General features: G+C 33.3%; 3 protein-coding genes and 1 long non-coding RNA gene across 4 annotated transcripts; all 4 read right to left on the bottom strand.

Annotated features, from left to right (window-relative positions):
- Nucleotides 1–798: 798 nt before the first annotated feature.
- Nucleotides 799–3,114, bottom strand: LOC114723267 (uncharacterized). The gene is made up of 4 exons (XM_028909442.1): nucleotides 2,997–3,114; nucleotides 2,005–2,400; nucleotides 1,578–1,628; nucleotides 799–1,070 (listed from the first exon to the last, which is right to left on the bottom strand). Exons 1-4 carry the CDS (start codon nucleotides 3,112–3,114, stop codon nucleotides 799–801), a joined length of 837 nt encoding a protein of 278 aa, XP_028765275.1.
- Nucleotides 3,115–7,352: 4,238 nt separating this feature from the next.
- LOC114723266 (uncharacterized) lies at nucleotides 7,353–10,748 on the bottom strand. Its single transcript, XM_028909441.1, has 7 exons — nucleotides 10,700–10,748; nucleotides 10,092–10,250; nucleotides 9,533–9,727; nucleotides 8,737–8,907; nucleotides 7,981–8,042; nucleotides 7,773–7,813; nucleotides 7,353–7,509 (listed from the first exon to the last, which is right to left on the bottom strand). Exons 1-7 carry the CDS (start codon nucleotides 10,746–10,748, stop codon nucleotides 7,353–7,355), a joined length of 834 nt encoding a protein of 277 aa, XP_028765274.1.
- A 16-nt stretch (nucleotides 10,749–10,764) lies between these two features.
- LOC114723264 (uncharacterized) lies at nucleotides 10,765–11,741 on the bottom strand. The gene is made up of 3 exons (XR_003738222.1): nucleotides 11,648–11,741; nucleotides 11,487–11,525; nucleotides 10,765–10,818 (listed from the first exon to the last, which is right to left on the bottom strand). It is a non-coding gene; the product is annotated as an uncharacterized LOC114723264 (long non-coding RNA).
- A 207-nt stretch (nucleotides 11,742–11,948) lies between these two features.
- Nucleotides 11,949–13,067, bottom strand: LOC114723269 (uncharacterized; the record flags this gene model as incomplete). The annotated part of the gene is made up of 3 exons (XM_028909445.1): nucleotides 11,949–12,013; nucleotides 12,141–12,272; nucleotides 12,901–13,067. Coding segments are annotated over 3 exons (364 nt in total), but the record flags the coding sequence as incomplete, so codon positions are not given.
- Nucleotides 13,068–13,981: the final 914 nt, after the last annotated feature.

The following is a 13,981-nucleotide window of genomic DNA, read 5'->3' as shown; positions in this document are numbered from 1 at the left end:
CTCCAACATATCATAGCCAGCAAGAATTTAACTTTCATTCAATTATCTATTCTGTATAGGAATCCATATCATAATATTAACCCATAAGATAAATTCATCAGCTGGTGAGGATTCTTGCAAAACCATAGTGCCAGATGATATATTCATATTTTACTTGCATGGAAAGATGTTATTTATTCTACAAACCTGTGCTTCCTTCATCAACTTTAACCTCTTCAAGCTGCGGTGGCTGTTCTGATTTTTCTGGAATAACAATTTTATCTTTTTTCTTCGTGAAAAAGGATGAAGCACCAAATGAAAGTCCCCAGCGTGAATTTTTGCTTTTTGATCCATCCTGTCCACGCTCATCTCGTGGGATTTCACTGGGGAGATTTGGCGAATCTGGCAATTTGATATTATATTCAGGATTACTAAGATAGGGATCATATGAAAAATAGTCCATGGTTGATGCAAGATTTGTGACTATTTTGGAATGGGATGTAATTTTGGGAACAATAGAGTAGAAAGAAATAACTAGCAATGAGACAAGTACTTGAAAAACAATAAAGACTTTACTAGTTCCCCTACGTATAGAGGATGATTTCCTAGGTTTTATTATTCTTGCATACTCTCATGTTGAAGAAAAAAATTCTTAAGTAACATAGTTCGCGAAAATCAAATGCCCATGAATTAGTCTTCAATATCTAACATGTAGGTCCCACCCACATGTGAAGATTGAATTCTGTTCATTGCATGCACATTCATTATATAGTACTTAATGATGTCTTGGCATTAAATTCTGCTACTAGCTTTCTGCATTTAACCAAAAACAAGTAAATAAGAAAAAAGACTGCCCTCACCGCTGGTTTTATGATCGTCTTCATTAGATGCTTGATCTGCTCCATCATGCTTGGCTTGTTCAGGCTGCGAGATTATTTTTCCTGAATCAGCTGCAGTATTAACTTCATCCAGGGCTTGACCTGTAATTTGTCGTGTCTGAGGGGCCTGAACTGGAATTTTTTCTGTAACTTCAGCTCTTTGATCACTCAGTTTTCCGTTTCCCTTTGAGTGACCTGTTGGCTGTTGCACACCTACATTGATTTCAATGGCAAAGGTAGAGGATAAGCATTTGTGAGATGCAATAAGCAGTAGATACTGTTAAAAGATCATCATACAGAAGGAGACCATCCTTTAATCTCAACTCAAATGATATGCCAGAATTAATGAATTGAAGGATGGGTGACCTCATCACTGGACCAATTTATTTAATATTTAAGGCTGCAGAGCAAAATAAGCGATGGGACATGACTTGTCCTTCACAATCCAAATCCAAATGAGAGTTCACTCTGATCCTTTGGTGAAGATAGCATTGGTGGGAACTTGGTAAATATCTTGCTATCAATTATTAAACTTCAGTTCCAGTAATCAAATTATGTTCCATGTTTGTAACATGTATAAATGGTTGTGTTGCCTGATGCTAACATTCTAAAATCCATGGACACCCCATCAACACTGTTCAGATGTTGAGCTCATTCAAGAAATCAAATAAGTGCATGTAAATTGCCCAATGAGTTAAATAGATTCAGGAAATACTTCACCTTGAATAGGTGATACTTCGTCTTGTACCCACCGTGGGAAGAGCCAACTACCTGTTGAAAAATGCAGAAGAATTGTAACTTCAAGTTATATTGAATAGAGTGATGAGCAGCTGACTGTATTCAATCTTGGCTGCAAATAATCAGTTCCTTGATAGCCTAATGGGGCAGCAGATGTTAAAAAGGGCAGCCCAATGCAGAAGTGGTGTATGATGAGGGATAAATGTGCACAGCCGTATCTCCACAAGCGGAGAGACCGTTTTCAGAATCTGAATTTGTAACCTCCAGGTCACATGGCAGCAACCTTACTATTGCTTCGAGGCTTACCTTCTTATTTATGTGCACAGATGTAATCCTGTTAAAAATGAAAAGGTGCTATATATATGTGTGTGCAAGTATCTGAATTTTTTAAAGTGAAACTAGATTTTACCTATTGGAATGAGGAAGCTGAAGCATGATGAGCATCTGATTGGATCAGGTGGTGAAGGACGTTGTTCAGGAGCACTTATTTCTTGCTGGACTGTATCCAAAAGTAAAACCTTCTGGATACAAACCTTACAATTGGGACAATAGAATCCCTGTGTGGGTGTCTTCTGATATAGACTTTCCAAATATAGTTCCTTCCTTAGCCGCAAATTCTCTGTTATTATGCCAACTCTCTCACTTTCAGTTCTCACACTACTAAAGAAAGTAGAGTCCACAGAAATTACAGGATCTAAAGGATGGAGATTTGTCTTCTTCTCGATCTCACCAGAATTCCCTTCCCTTTGAATGAACTCTTCTCCTTCATTTTTCTGTCCGGAAGATCCTTCTGTTTGATCAGCAGCTGAAACCATGCATTATATGAACTTTGTTAACTATATATTAGAAAAAGAGGAAATGTGGCTTTGGTGTCCTTGAGAAAAATTTCTCAACTATTTGGTTCATAAACGTCACAAATTCTCGATTTAATATGTGAAAGATGTCTATTGGTAAGAAAAATCCATCAAAGATGCATGCTTCAGGTGTTCATTTCATCCTTGAGTATGAAAACAATATTCAGGTAACAGTTTTGGGGTCAAGCATGCTTAGAAGAACTACAAGAACAAGCAGGAGAAGCCTTGATAAGTGGGAAAACTGAAGCACACAGATCTTCATCATCACCATAATAAAGATCATATCAAACCAAATGTTGGAGATAAACTAATTGACTTTTTTCCTTGCGTGAAACAACTACTAAATCTGTTATTCCTGCAGGATCATAAAACAAGAACAAGCAGAAGAAGCACGGAGTCTGAAACTACAAAAACTTAAAGCTTAAGGAGGCAAATCTAGACTTACTAAAGCTTATATTCAGAATCACAACCATTAAATATTGAAGATCAAGTGTTTGAATGTTTGCTTTTGCCAAAGAAACTGCTAAATATGTTGAATGTAACGTACCTTGTACATCAAACTTCGAAGTAGTAATGGTGGTGCTTGTGACGTGCATGTGAGCCTGGCGTTTAACTAAACCCCCTTCTTCAACCTCTGGCTCTTCCTCCTCCTTCCATTGCTTCATTACGCCTTCCATTTCTTCACTCCTCAAAACAAAAGAAAAAGTTCAGCACAGAAGTAATGCTTCAAAGTCAATTTATAAGGGGAATGCAATATAGTCCTTGTTACTCGGTCAGAATTTTGTTTTGAAAAAACAAAAAGAAAAGAGAATTTATTGTGTGAGTGGAAGGTACAAGTCTTGAACAAGTGTTAGAATCATAAATGTGAAGTGTGTAAAAGGTACAGAGCAGTAACTGTTAAAAATTCTCCTGGAAGACAAAGAAGAAGTGGGCCCACAGGATCCTGTGCAAGTGCAATTGATAAATTCAGAGAGTTTCATGTTAAATTTTTAAAATTGGCTATGGATTCTTTTTCATGTATTTACATTATTAGATGGTTAATTACAGGGAAATGACTATTTGAGGGTTAAGGATGAAAAAAAAATTTATTTTTTGGCATCGAAAAATTATGTCTTCTGATTTTATTTCTTATGCTTGGTCAATTTTTGAGAATGTACGATGTTCATAGGAGTTTTAGAGAAAAATGAATAAGGCCAAAAATTAAGAGTCGATTTTATGTGTTCACAACACAGGTATTGTTACTAGCTGTGTGTTCTATATAATATTAGATTTGCTTGGATTTGTGGCCACTTGTTTAATATTCACTTGGGATTAGAATAAACCTTTGACTAGTATTTGAAGATAGAAAAACTTGATTTATTTATGTAATAGAAATATATTTATTGGCCTCACATAATTGCATTAGACATAAGTAGTTTAATAATTAATCATCTAAGAAAATTAGGGTCCATTAAATAGGATGCCTATTATCGGTTTGATAGATGTTATCATATGATTGAGAGCCTTAGGCTAGCATGCTATAAACGTTAATTAAAACTAAGAGAAAGCAGACCTATGCTAACTGCTAAGTTTAGTTGTCACTCTAGTTGTCATAAGGAAAATAGGGTTATTAATTATTAATAATCATAATTGTCACTCTAGTTGTCAAAATCAATGTTAACACAAACCATAATTTAGTTCAGTTTTTATTTTATTTCACTTCAAATAATTGACTTGCTTCTAATTAGCCTTGAATTAAGTAAAATATTGATGTTTATACTCAATCATATTGCATTGCTAGCATCAAAAGCTTATAAGATCAATACTGTATTAAATACTTTTTTTTTAATAAAATAGTATCCAACATTCTAATTTTAGTTTTCAGATGCATCTAGTATCGTTATCTTATTTATGGTGCATCAAGTACTTTAATATTATTCTTCTTGTTCATCTAGCATGCTAATGTTATTTTTCTAGTTATATCCTGCATCATAATCTTATTTATAGTTTAGAGTGCTATATGCATTATAAATAAAATTAGGGTGCTGAATGCAAAAAATATATATAGATATATATATTTATACATATATTAGAGTGCATAATACCACTTTACCCTGTTTTTTTTTTTTGAAACAGATACTATGTTTAGTACTTTATTACTACCTCCGGTTCTAATTATAAGGTCCACTTGACTAATTTGAGGAGATTAAGGAAAGAAGTTAAGTTAGTTATTTGTAATAAATATGTGTTGTCTTTCCTAAAATATTCTTACTAATCAACTATATTAGCTAGAACTATAATTATTAGAAGGACTACCTTGGAAAAAATGCATAAATATGAGAGACAAAGTGGATTGGGGTCTTATATTTAGAACTAAAATAAAAGTCAAATAGGATCTTATATTAAGGACCGGAGGTAGTACTTGATAAGATTTGAATGCTTAGACTTTATATATAAACTATAAAGTAAGTATATAACTAGTTGATCAATATTTATTCTATTTTGTTAGGGTTGCATGCAGTCAGTACAGGTGTTTGCTTCTCCAAAAATATGTTCATAAGGTATTTCTGGGTTTCTCATAAACATGCCTAAACTTAAAATATTAGCAATGTTACACCTCATCAATTTTTCATTGCTAACGCATATACAATATGCTAGGATCTTCTAAAGTCAAGTTTGGTTTTGGTGAAGCTAGTTACATTATTGTTCAATTAAAAAATGAGGGGGGATTGTAAATAAGAGTATTTTTAAAAATACTAATTAAAACTCTGCCTGACCAATACAAACACTAAGCTGTCTATTCAGGGAGAGTTTGATAAATCCAAAATCAGTACTTTCATACAAATTAAAATAAAATTTTCTCATATATTTATCTCGAACTCTACAAAATTATTTTTTAAAAATCTAATCCAAATATCCCATTAATTGATTAATTTTCAAAATTAATTTAATTAATTTCCAAAATAGACTTGGAAGTTCATGCGTACCAAAATCTCCTTGTTCCACGTGCTTGAGCTAACTTGTTTTATACTTTATTTAGATTTCAGAGATTAAAAGATAGAAAAGTTCATCATAAAACAGTTTTCCCCACAAAGGCAAAACAAGACCAAGGCGCAATCTTGGATATGTTAATCTAAAGCAAGTATGAACACATTAACTATATCATTTAATTATCCGAAAACAACGACAGATAGACACACATTAATTGTTCTTCCTGAATCACCTTGGCTGTCTAAAAGTACTGATATTATTTATTAGACACTTTTAGTATGGTTCATATATATATTAAGAAAAAACTTAAATTTCATTAACTTTCATTTAAAATTTAATAATTTTTCAATTTTATCTATTTTAATATACATTATACCTCATGTAAATAAAATCAACATACTAATAAATGAATGGTAAAATTATACATACATACAAAAAATTTCTCTCATTGCCCTATAAATAGGACAAAAAAATATCTTTTCTTTTCCGTATAAATAGGACCAGAGAAGTATTTAAATACTAGTTGTACACAAATTAAATTAAAAAAAATTTACCTTCCATCCTTAATATAAGACTTATTAACTATGTTGATTAGATTAATAAAGTTAGGTAAGTTAGTTAATTATAAAAAATGTGACATGTTTTTCCTAAAACACCATAATCATCTTTCTTAATACTTCTTCTCCCCCTTTACTTGATTATAGTTGAGAAGTATTCGTAGGGATAGTTTAGAGAAAATTGATAAATATAAAAAGTGGATCTTATATTTAGGATCAAAATCAACTTAACAATTGGGTCCTATATTAAGGATCGGAAGATTATTATTTATTCATTTTTACATCAAATTCATTTAAGAACAGCTAAGTACCGACTTGTCATTAATGTGTTCGTGAAACACGTGTTCAGTTAAAAGGATAAATAACTGCGTATGCCTCCACATACACATTCTTATTACTATTTGTATTATTAAAATTACAGAAGAGGCTTCACTTTTTTTTTTTTTAATTTTTACAAGAGATTTGATATATAGCAATAAAGAAAAATCATAAGAGGGAGGAAAGAGCCTTCATCAGAATAATCCATAAATTAAATAAAACATGTCTTTGATGGCCAAAATAAATAAATAAACACACGTAAACACGTCCCTCCCATAATTCCTTCAATGTTCGTGTTCCGCCAAGAGAAAATCCATCACATGAGCATTATATCATTACACCATGAAGACAACCTGTCATAATATGGCCATATATATATATATATATATATATATATATTGTCAAAGGATTTATGAAAATTTATAAAACAGCTAATATTTTGTTCTTAATAAATATTGGACTAAATAAATGGAAACCGATCTTGACGTATCTGCCCAGGTTTAAACAATTTATGTAATCGGATGTTATATTTGATGCTTTTGTTTAAAATCTATTAAATGTGGTTTAAAAATTCTGTGTTAATGTTATTGTTACATAAAAATGTTGGTTGGGTTTGAGCATAGAAATAAAAATCAACACCTAACTATTCGACGGGTAGGCTTAAGATAAGTTTAATAAAAAGGTTAGTTTCTAAAATGTGATAAATCAATGTTCAAATTTTTAATAAGAATATGGCCACGTTTAGTACTTAATAGTACTTCAAATAGAATTATCCTTTAATAAAAAAAACATGTGCTTAGCCAAAAAAAAAAGTTGATGCCACTCTGATGTAAAACCAGAGAGCAAAAAGAGAAAATGAAAGAGAAGGGAACAAAATTCACAAGGCTCAATTGCTAATTCAATAATATTCAACAATCAAAGACTACCAATCCTAATTTGCCCAATTCCTATGTAGAATTAAATCTTAGCCTAAAAGAATTAAATCCCTAATTAAAACCTAAGCTCCCTCATTGCTTCAAGTTACAATCAATCTCTATTCCATGAAGTATCCATGCTTGTCAGTAGGATCCAAATCTAGGCTTCTCAGTTATACTCATCTCAGGCAGCGTCAAGGTAAAACCGAGTGAGCTTTCTGAGCCAAATCCAAGCTTCTCCAGAAGTTTCCTTATAAGAACACCAGCCAAGTAAGAAAGTACAGAACTCAGAGCTCCAGTGCTGAGATAGTAAATCACTGTTTTGAGATATGTGAGATAACTATTTGGCCTCTGAATGTAAGTTTTTGCAATGGACAGTAGTGATGCATATTACAGAAGCTCCGGCAACAGCCACAAGGGTCAGATCCTTATTGTTGATCTCATAGAAGGTCAAGCCATACACTAATGGTGGCACTATCCCAAATATGATGAATGATAGTGTGGCTATGAACACATGAAGATAGAATTCTCCCTCTTCCCTAGAGAAAGATAGTATCGATCCACAAGTTCATTTGTGCCTTGTTGCTCGATTTCAGGTCCCACATCTGTAAATCCATGTGTAAGTTTCAATGGCAGCAAGCTTTTTTTTTTTTTTTTTGCAGCACATGAAGTGTGAACTGAACTATCATGGCTTTATATTTTATATCAAATCTTGACATATTGAGTAATATTGATAATTTCAAAGTAAATGTGGGTTTTGAAATAAACTCACATGATGAACAAGGATGAAAAGTCCTCCGATCAGGTTTGCAAGAGATAGAGCCAGAATGCTCACTGCCAATAAATTTGGTGGATAGAAGAATATCGTTAGATCAAAGTAATATGCAAATATGACTCTAATAATACCTATTACTTTGTTGTATGTTCATTAAAACCTCTGACAATTTTTAACTATGCTATCTAAGTGGTGAACTGGTTATTTATGCTTAAATTTTCATTTTGATCCCTCAAATTTATGAATTGTTTCACTCTAGTGCCCCAATTTTGTTTCGTGCTAAACTAATTTTTTAATTTTATATTCTTATATATGCTCTAACATACCATTCCGTTTAAATGACACTAATTTAGCATATCATAACCTACAAGAATAGAGATATGGTACAAATTAAAAGCTAAAGGCACTAATTTAATGAGATTATGTGGCCAAGTGGCCATGATACTGATTTAACCAAAAAAAGTAACTTTGCAGGCTTAATGATGATATGCAGTAGTTCCTTTCGGTAATATGCATGCTGATACAATAAAATCTTTAGTGATCAAATTTCATGACTTATTTAAAGCCGAAAAATATTTTAGAGTTAGATTTGTTACAACAAGACAGATTAAGAATCAAAATTAAGACCCTTTGACACCTCTTCAGGATATTGGATTATTTCAAACAGAATACTAATCCAATAGTCTTATTAAAAATAATTTCAGAAGCAAAAGAAAGGGAGAACAAAGAAATGAAGAAAGATTTAAGTCTTACATGTTGTAGCATCTGCACTTGCTGAAGATGCCACAATGCTAAGGCTTGCAATAGATTCAATCAGACCACCGTACACTATGCTTTTCGGAATATCCCATGTCTTTCCGCTTCCTGGTTCTTGAACTGCACCTGCTGTAGTTGTAGAAGCCGATGTTGTACTTCCTAGGGGCTCTGTTCAATGAATACGCCTCATCACTTCATTGCAATATATCACAGTGCCAGAATTTCTAAGATGCAAAATAATGAACATAAGACATGATTTTTAGGATTGAATTGTAAAGAAGGTCAAAATCATTGGGTACTGATAGATTGTTAACAGAAGCATCCACTAGAAGCAACAGAAGCCATAATAATGTAGCTTCCTTAGACTCTATGTAAAGTATGAGCCCTACAATCTAGTTTACTCAGAAACCATTTTAACTAGAGGGACATGCTAGGGTCTGAGGGATACACTGAAGAAGGACCACATTTCATGTGTTGGGCAATGTACAAAAAGGTGGAAAAATGGTTTTTGGTTGTACTCAGAAAGAATGACTCCTAACTGTTGCAAGTTAAATGCCCTTAAAATATGTGCGCTTTATCTTCTATTAAATTCATTGTACCGTGTTTTCGTTTTCCAAGATCCCTTCTATCTCATTCAAAATATGTGAAGTCCATGATTTAGGCTTAAGCACATTTTTAAATCACTTTCATTTTTTTATCCTTAGTGTTCTGTTGAATTAAGAACTATTATCATGAACATGAAATCTTTAAGTGTTTGAAAATATCATGATGGCAGCAATGTTTTTATTCATACCTGTGCTTACCCCGACATCTGCAGCCTCGTCAATTGGTTTTTGTTGTTCTGGAATTTTTGAAATATCTACTTGAGGTTTTTTTGGTATAGCAATCGCTGAAGCACTAGCCAAAAGTCCCCACTGTGAAGGTTTGGCTCTAGATCCATCTGGGCCTTGTTCACCTTCTGGGACATCAATAATTTGATGTGATAGATCTGGCAATTTGACGCTGCTTTAGAGATTACTTCAAAAATATGCAGATCATGTGAAAAATAGTCTATGACTGGTAAAAGACTTGTGATACCGCTATACAGTATATAATTTTGATAAAAACTCAACAGAGTAAAAATACGGTCAGGCTATCTGCTATTACACTCGTTGAACCCATGTTTTCTTATTTCCAGATCTCTCCTATCTCATTTACTCTCACTAAGTCCATGATTTAGGCTTCAGAACATTTTTAGATCACTTTCATTTTTTTATCTTCAGTATTGTCTGTTAAATGAGAAATTATTTTCATGAATAAGAAGACTTAAACATTTGAATATGCCATAATGCCAAAAGTACTATTCTGTATACCTGTGCTTGCTCCATCTACCCCATTCTCGGCTGGTCGCCGTTCTGGAATTTTTGAAATATCAACTTCAGGTTTTTTCTGTACAGCAATGGCTGAAGCACTAGCCAAAACTCCCCAACGTGAAGGTTTGGTTCTAGATCCATCTGGGCCTTGTTCATCTTCTGGAAATTTGAGATATTTTAGAGATTATTTCCCAGATATGCAGATTATGTGAAAAAATAGTTGATGACTGATGAAGGACTTGTGATTGTCTCGTATATAATTTTGAAAAAGCTCAAGAGAGTAGAAGTTAGGAAGGAGAAAAAGAAAATGTTTATTAATTCCTATAAGTTCATGATTTACTAAGCTATAATTATTCTCACATCACATTGAATGAAAAATTCTTAAGTGACACATAGAATGGCTATGATTAGTCTTTATAGTTTGACATGAGCGGAGTGTATGTACAAAGATGAAGCCTTCTTCTCTTCTCGGTTTTCTCTCTACTTCAAACCCCATAAAGCCATTGCATATAAATGTACCATATGGTACTTAGTATGGTCTTTTTGGTGAACTTGATTAACCGTTTGAGATATCCAAAACAATTAAACAAAGAAAGGACTACGCTTACCTTGAGTTTTATGTGCACCATCAGTGATTATTGGTTCAGGTTGCAACATTTGACTTCCTGAATGAGGGGAACTTCTTCTGGGGGTGGAACCTTAGTTTTTGGTGCATCTTCAGTTACTTCTGTTGGAAAAATAATAGAATATTGAAGACAACAATGCATGAAGTGTGATGAGCTTACTCTTCTAAACAATAATTGCCTTTATAGATATATTCCTAAGATTCAATAAGCTCTTCCATTTTATGATAAGCAATAGGAATCCACAGCTAATGATTTTAAGATAACCCAGAAAATAAAATGGAATAAAAAGACAGTGTATCCTTTTCCCCATTGTCACAGCCAGCAATGGACATAATATTGACCTCAATATATAGGTGAAGGAAAAATAGGAGAGAAAGAGGTAGCAGTGCAAAATAAAGAGATGTCTAAAATTTAGGTAGGTCAATATTTGGATTATCTTAATAAGCACTTGGATTGATTTTAGATTTTAGGAATCAAGATTGATCCAAAAGCCAAAAGTTGAGTCGGAAAGGTTCTCCAAACTAACTTTAGCACTTGTACATTGATTTCACTGGCAGGGTAAATGAAGACATCTTAGTTCAGCGTCAAGGAGATTAACTATCAGCTATTAAACTTCTGTTTAATGGTTAATATCCTTAATGATAACTCCCAAAATCCTAGGGTGCCCCAGAAACAGTATAGAGATGTTAAGCTCATTCAAGAAGCCAAACAAGTGTTCTGTTGTATGTATAAGCATCCATTATAAAAACAGACTCATAAAACAGCTTACCTTCTTTGTCACGCACCAACCAAGGAAGGACCCAACTACCTGTCCAAAATGTAGAAGAATTTTTTTTTTTTCAACTTATGCTCATATCAATGTAAGTAAATATAAAATCCCATAACAGGTGCTTATATTCTGTGCAATGCACCAGATGTTGAATATTTCACCTATTGGGATGAGAAAACTGAAGCATGTTGAGCATCTGAATCTTTCAAATTGTGGATGAGATTGTGCAGGAGTATCAGGTTCTTCCCTTACTGGATCCAAAATCAAACTTTCTGGATGCAAGCCCGACAATTAGGACATAGAATCCTTGTGTGGGTGGCTTCAGATATAGACTTTCCAGATATAGTTCTTTGGCTAATTGAATATTCTCTGTTATTACGCTTACTACTCTTTCACTTTCAACCGCCACATTCTTGGGAAGAGTTGCATCCCTGTAAATAATAGGATCAGAGGAGGGTAAAGTTATGTTTTTTTCTTCTCAATGTCACTGAAACTGGAACCGTCCTTGGTTTCAGAAATTTCTTGCCCTGCATTACATGACCTTTATTAAATATAAAGAACTGTAAAGAGTCCTCCTAAATCTGATTGGTCCTCGAACCATAAAGGCAAAACAGAAATTCATTTTTGTAAGTAGAAAATAAAAGAGGAACCCACTTTTTTCAGTTTGAATGGTCACATTCTTGGGAGGAGTTGAATCCCCAGGAATAATAGGATCAGAGGAAGGTGAAGTCGTGTCCTTCTTCTCAATGCCACCGGAATCGTCCTTTGTTTCAGAAATCTCTTGCCCTGTATTGTATGAATTTTATTGAATAAGGAACTATGAGAAGTCCTCCGAAATCTGATGTTCCTTGAACCATAAAAAGCAAAACAGAAACTCCTTTTTGATTTCATAAAAGCCAACTTGTTAATCATCTTAACAAAGAGCATAAACCAAATGTGTTGCAGATAAACTCTTTGAATTTCTGCTTGTGATGTTTCTGCAGGAGGAGAACAAATAGGAAAAACAGTATGCAACTGGAAAAAGCGTAAGGTCGAAAAATTTTAGAAAGATGAATATTTTGTAAGGGAAGCCAATGAACGGCAAATTTATTAGCTTGCTAGAGCTCTCAATGTGATTTTATTTGTTTTTGTAGGGTTCTTCACAAACCTTCTCAGTTAGAACTTAAAAGCTAAGAAGAAGAAGAAGAAATTTTACTATTGGACTCAGGACTACTAAATACTGAAGATAAAACTGGGTGAAAAAAAAAAAAAAGAAGCATGTTGATCGTTGCATGGCAAGAAAAAACGAATTTTGGAAGACAAATTTTATCTTACATTTCAAAAAAAAAAAATGAAAAAAAAAAAAAGAGATATATTTATATGTTCCAAAAATGGATATTTATTTATTAATCCATAGACATTGAATGTAGCGCACCTTGGATATGAATATCTGAACCAGTAAAGGTGGTGACTTGCTCGTGAGCTTGTCGTCTGACTAAGCCCACTTCTTCCCACTTCTTCTTCAACTCTCTTCTTCTGCTTCTGCCTCCTCCTTCCACTGCTTCAGCAAGCCCTCCATTCTTCACACTCTTCACACACCAACTGAGAAAGGTAAATCTATTATTTATATAGAGCCATGAGTCAACTCACGAAAACATGACAACATTAATTAAAATATATAGTATGGATTCTAACAAGAAATATATATATATATAATATATATATATATATATGATATGGAGGACATGTTCCTCGTGTTTAAGATTAACCATTTTCAAACCAAAAAACAAAAATAAATACTTTGTCTGTACTGTCTATTGTGTGAATGGAAGCTGTCCAGCAGGAGGAAGCTAGAGCTCGATGTTCAGAGGCTTTGATGTTGAATTTGAAAGTTTGGTGATCATAAATGATAATGACCTTCGCACTGACCAGAGAGAGCATCAGCACAGTACTCTAATGGCGACAATTCTTGTTTTAATAGCTTTTTCTTTTTTCTCTCTACTGAACCAGATTCAGAATCAGCTTTAGAGATTCTCCCAATTTTATGAGATAAAGAAAATAAAGGATACAGAGCCATGTAGGAACAAGGATGGATTTTAAAAGACAACATTTGAGGGTACAGGACCCCATATAAGGATGGATTGCAGTTTTTGTCTTTAATTGATTAGAAGCATTCACCCAACGGCTATGTGATTAAGTAATACTCTCGGGACATGAAAGTTCATATGAGCTTGTTTGAATTTATGTTTGTAAAGTAACTTTTACAAATTGAAGTTGAGATAATATCAATTAGTGTAAGATAATTTATTTTTGGATATACTTTTATATAAAAAAATTAATTCCAGAAAGTTCAATTCTTCAACCAAAAAAAAAGGCCAAAAACAACTAGAAGTCAACAAAAATTCTTCCAATTTTACCATGACTTTTGGTCTAAAAGTCATTTTGCTCAAAAGGTAATCCAACAAATTATTTTTGACTTGGGCTTCATGAGCTTCTTGTTTCTTAAGGTGACTTTT

Source organism: Neltuma alba, unplaced genomic scaffold, assembly GCF_004799145.2.
Source record: "Neltuma alba isolate B1F8T4 unplaced genomic scaffold, ASM479914v2 tig00012129_pilon, whole genome shotgun sequence".
Taxonomy (NCBI): Eukaryota; Viridiplantae; Streptophyta; class Magnoliopsida; order Fabales; family Fabaceae; genus Neltuma; species Neltuma alba.
Note: the sequence above shows the minus strand (reverse complement) of the source record. Positions and strands in the feature narration are given on the sequence as shown.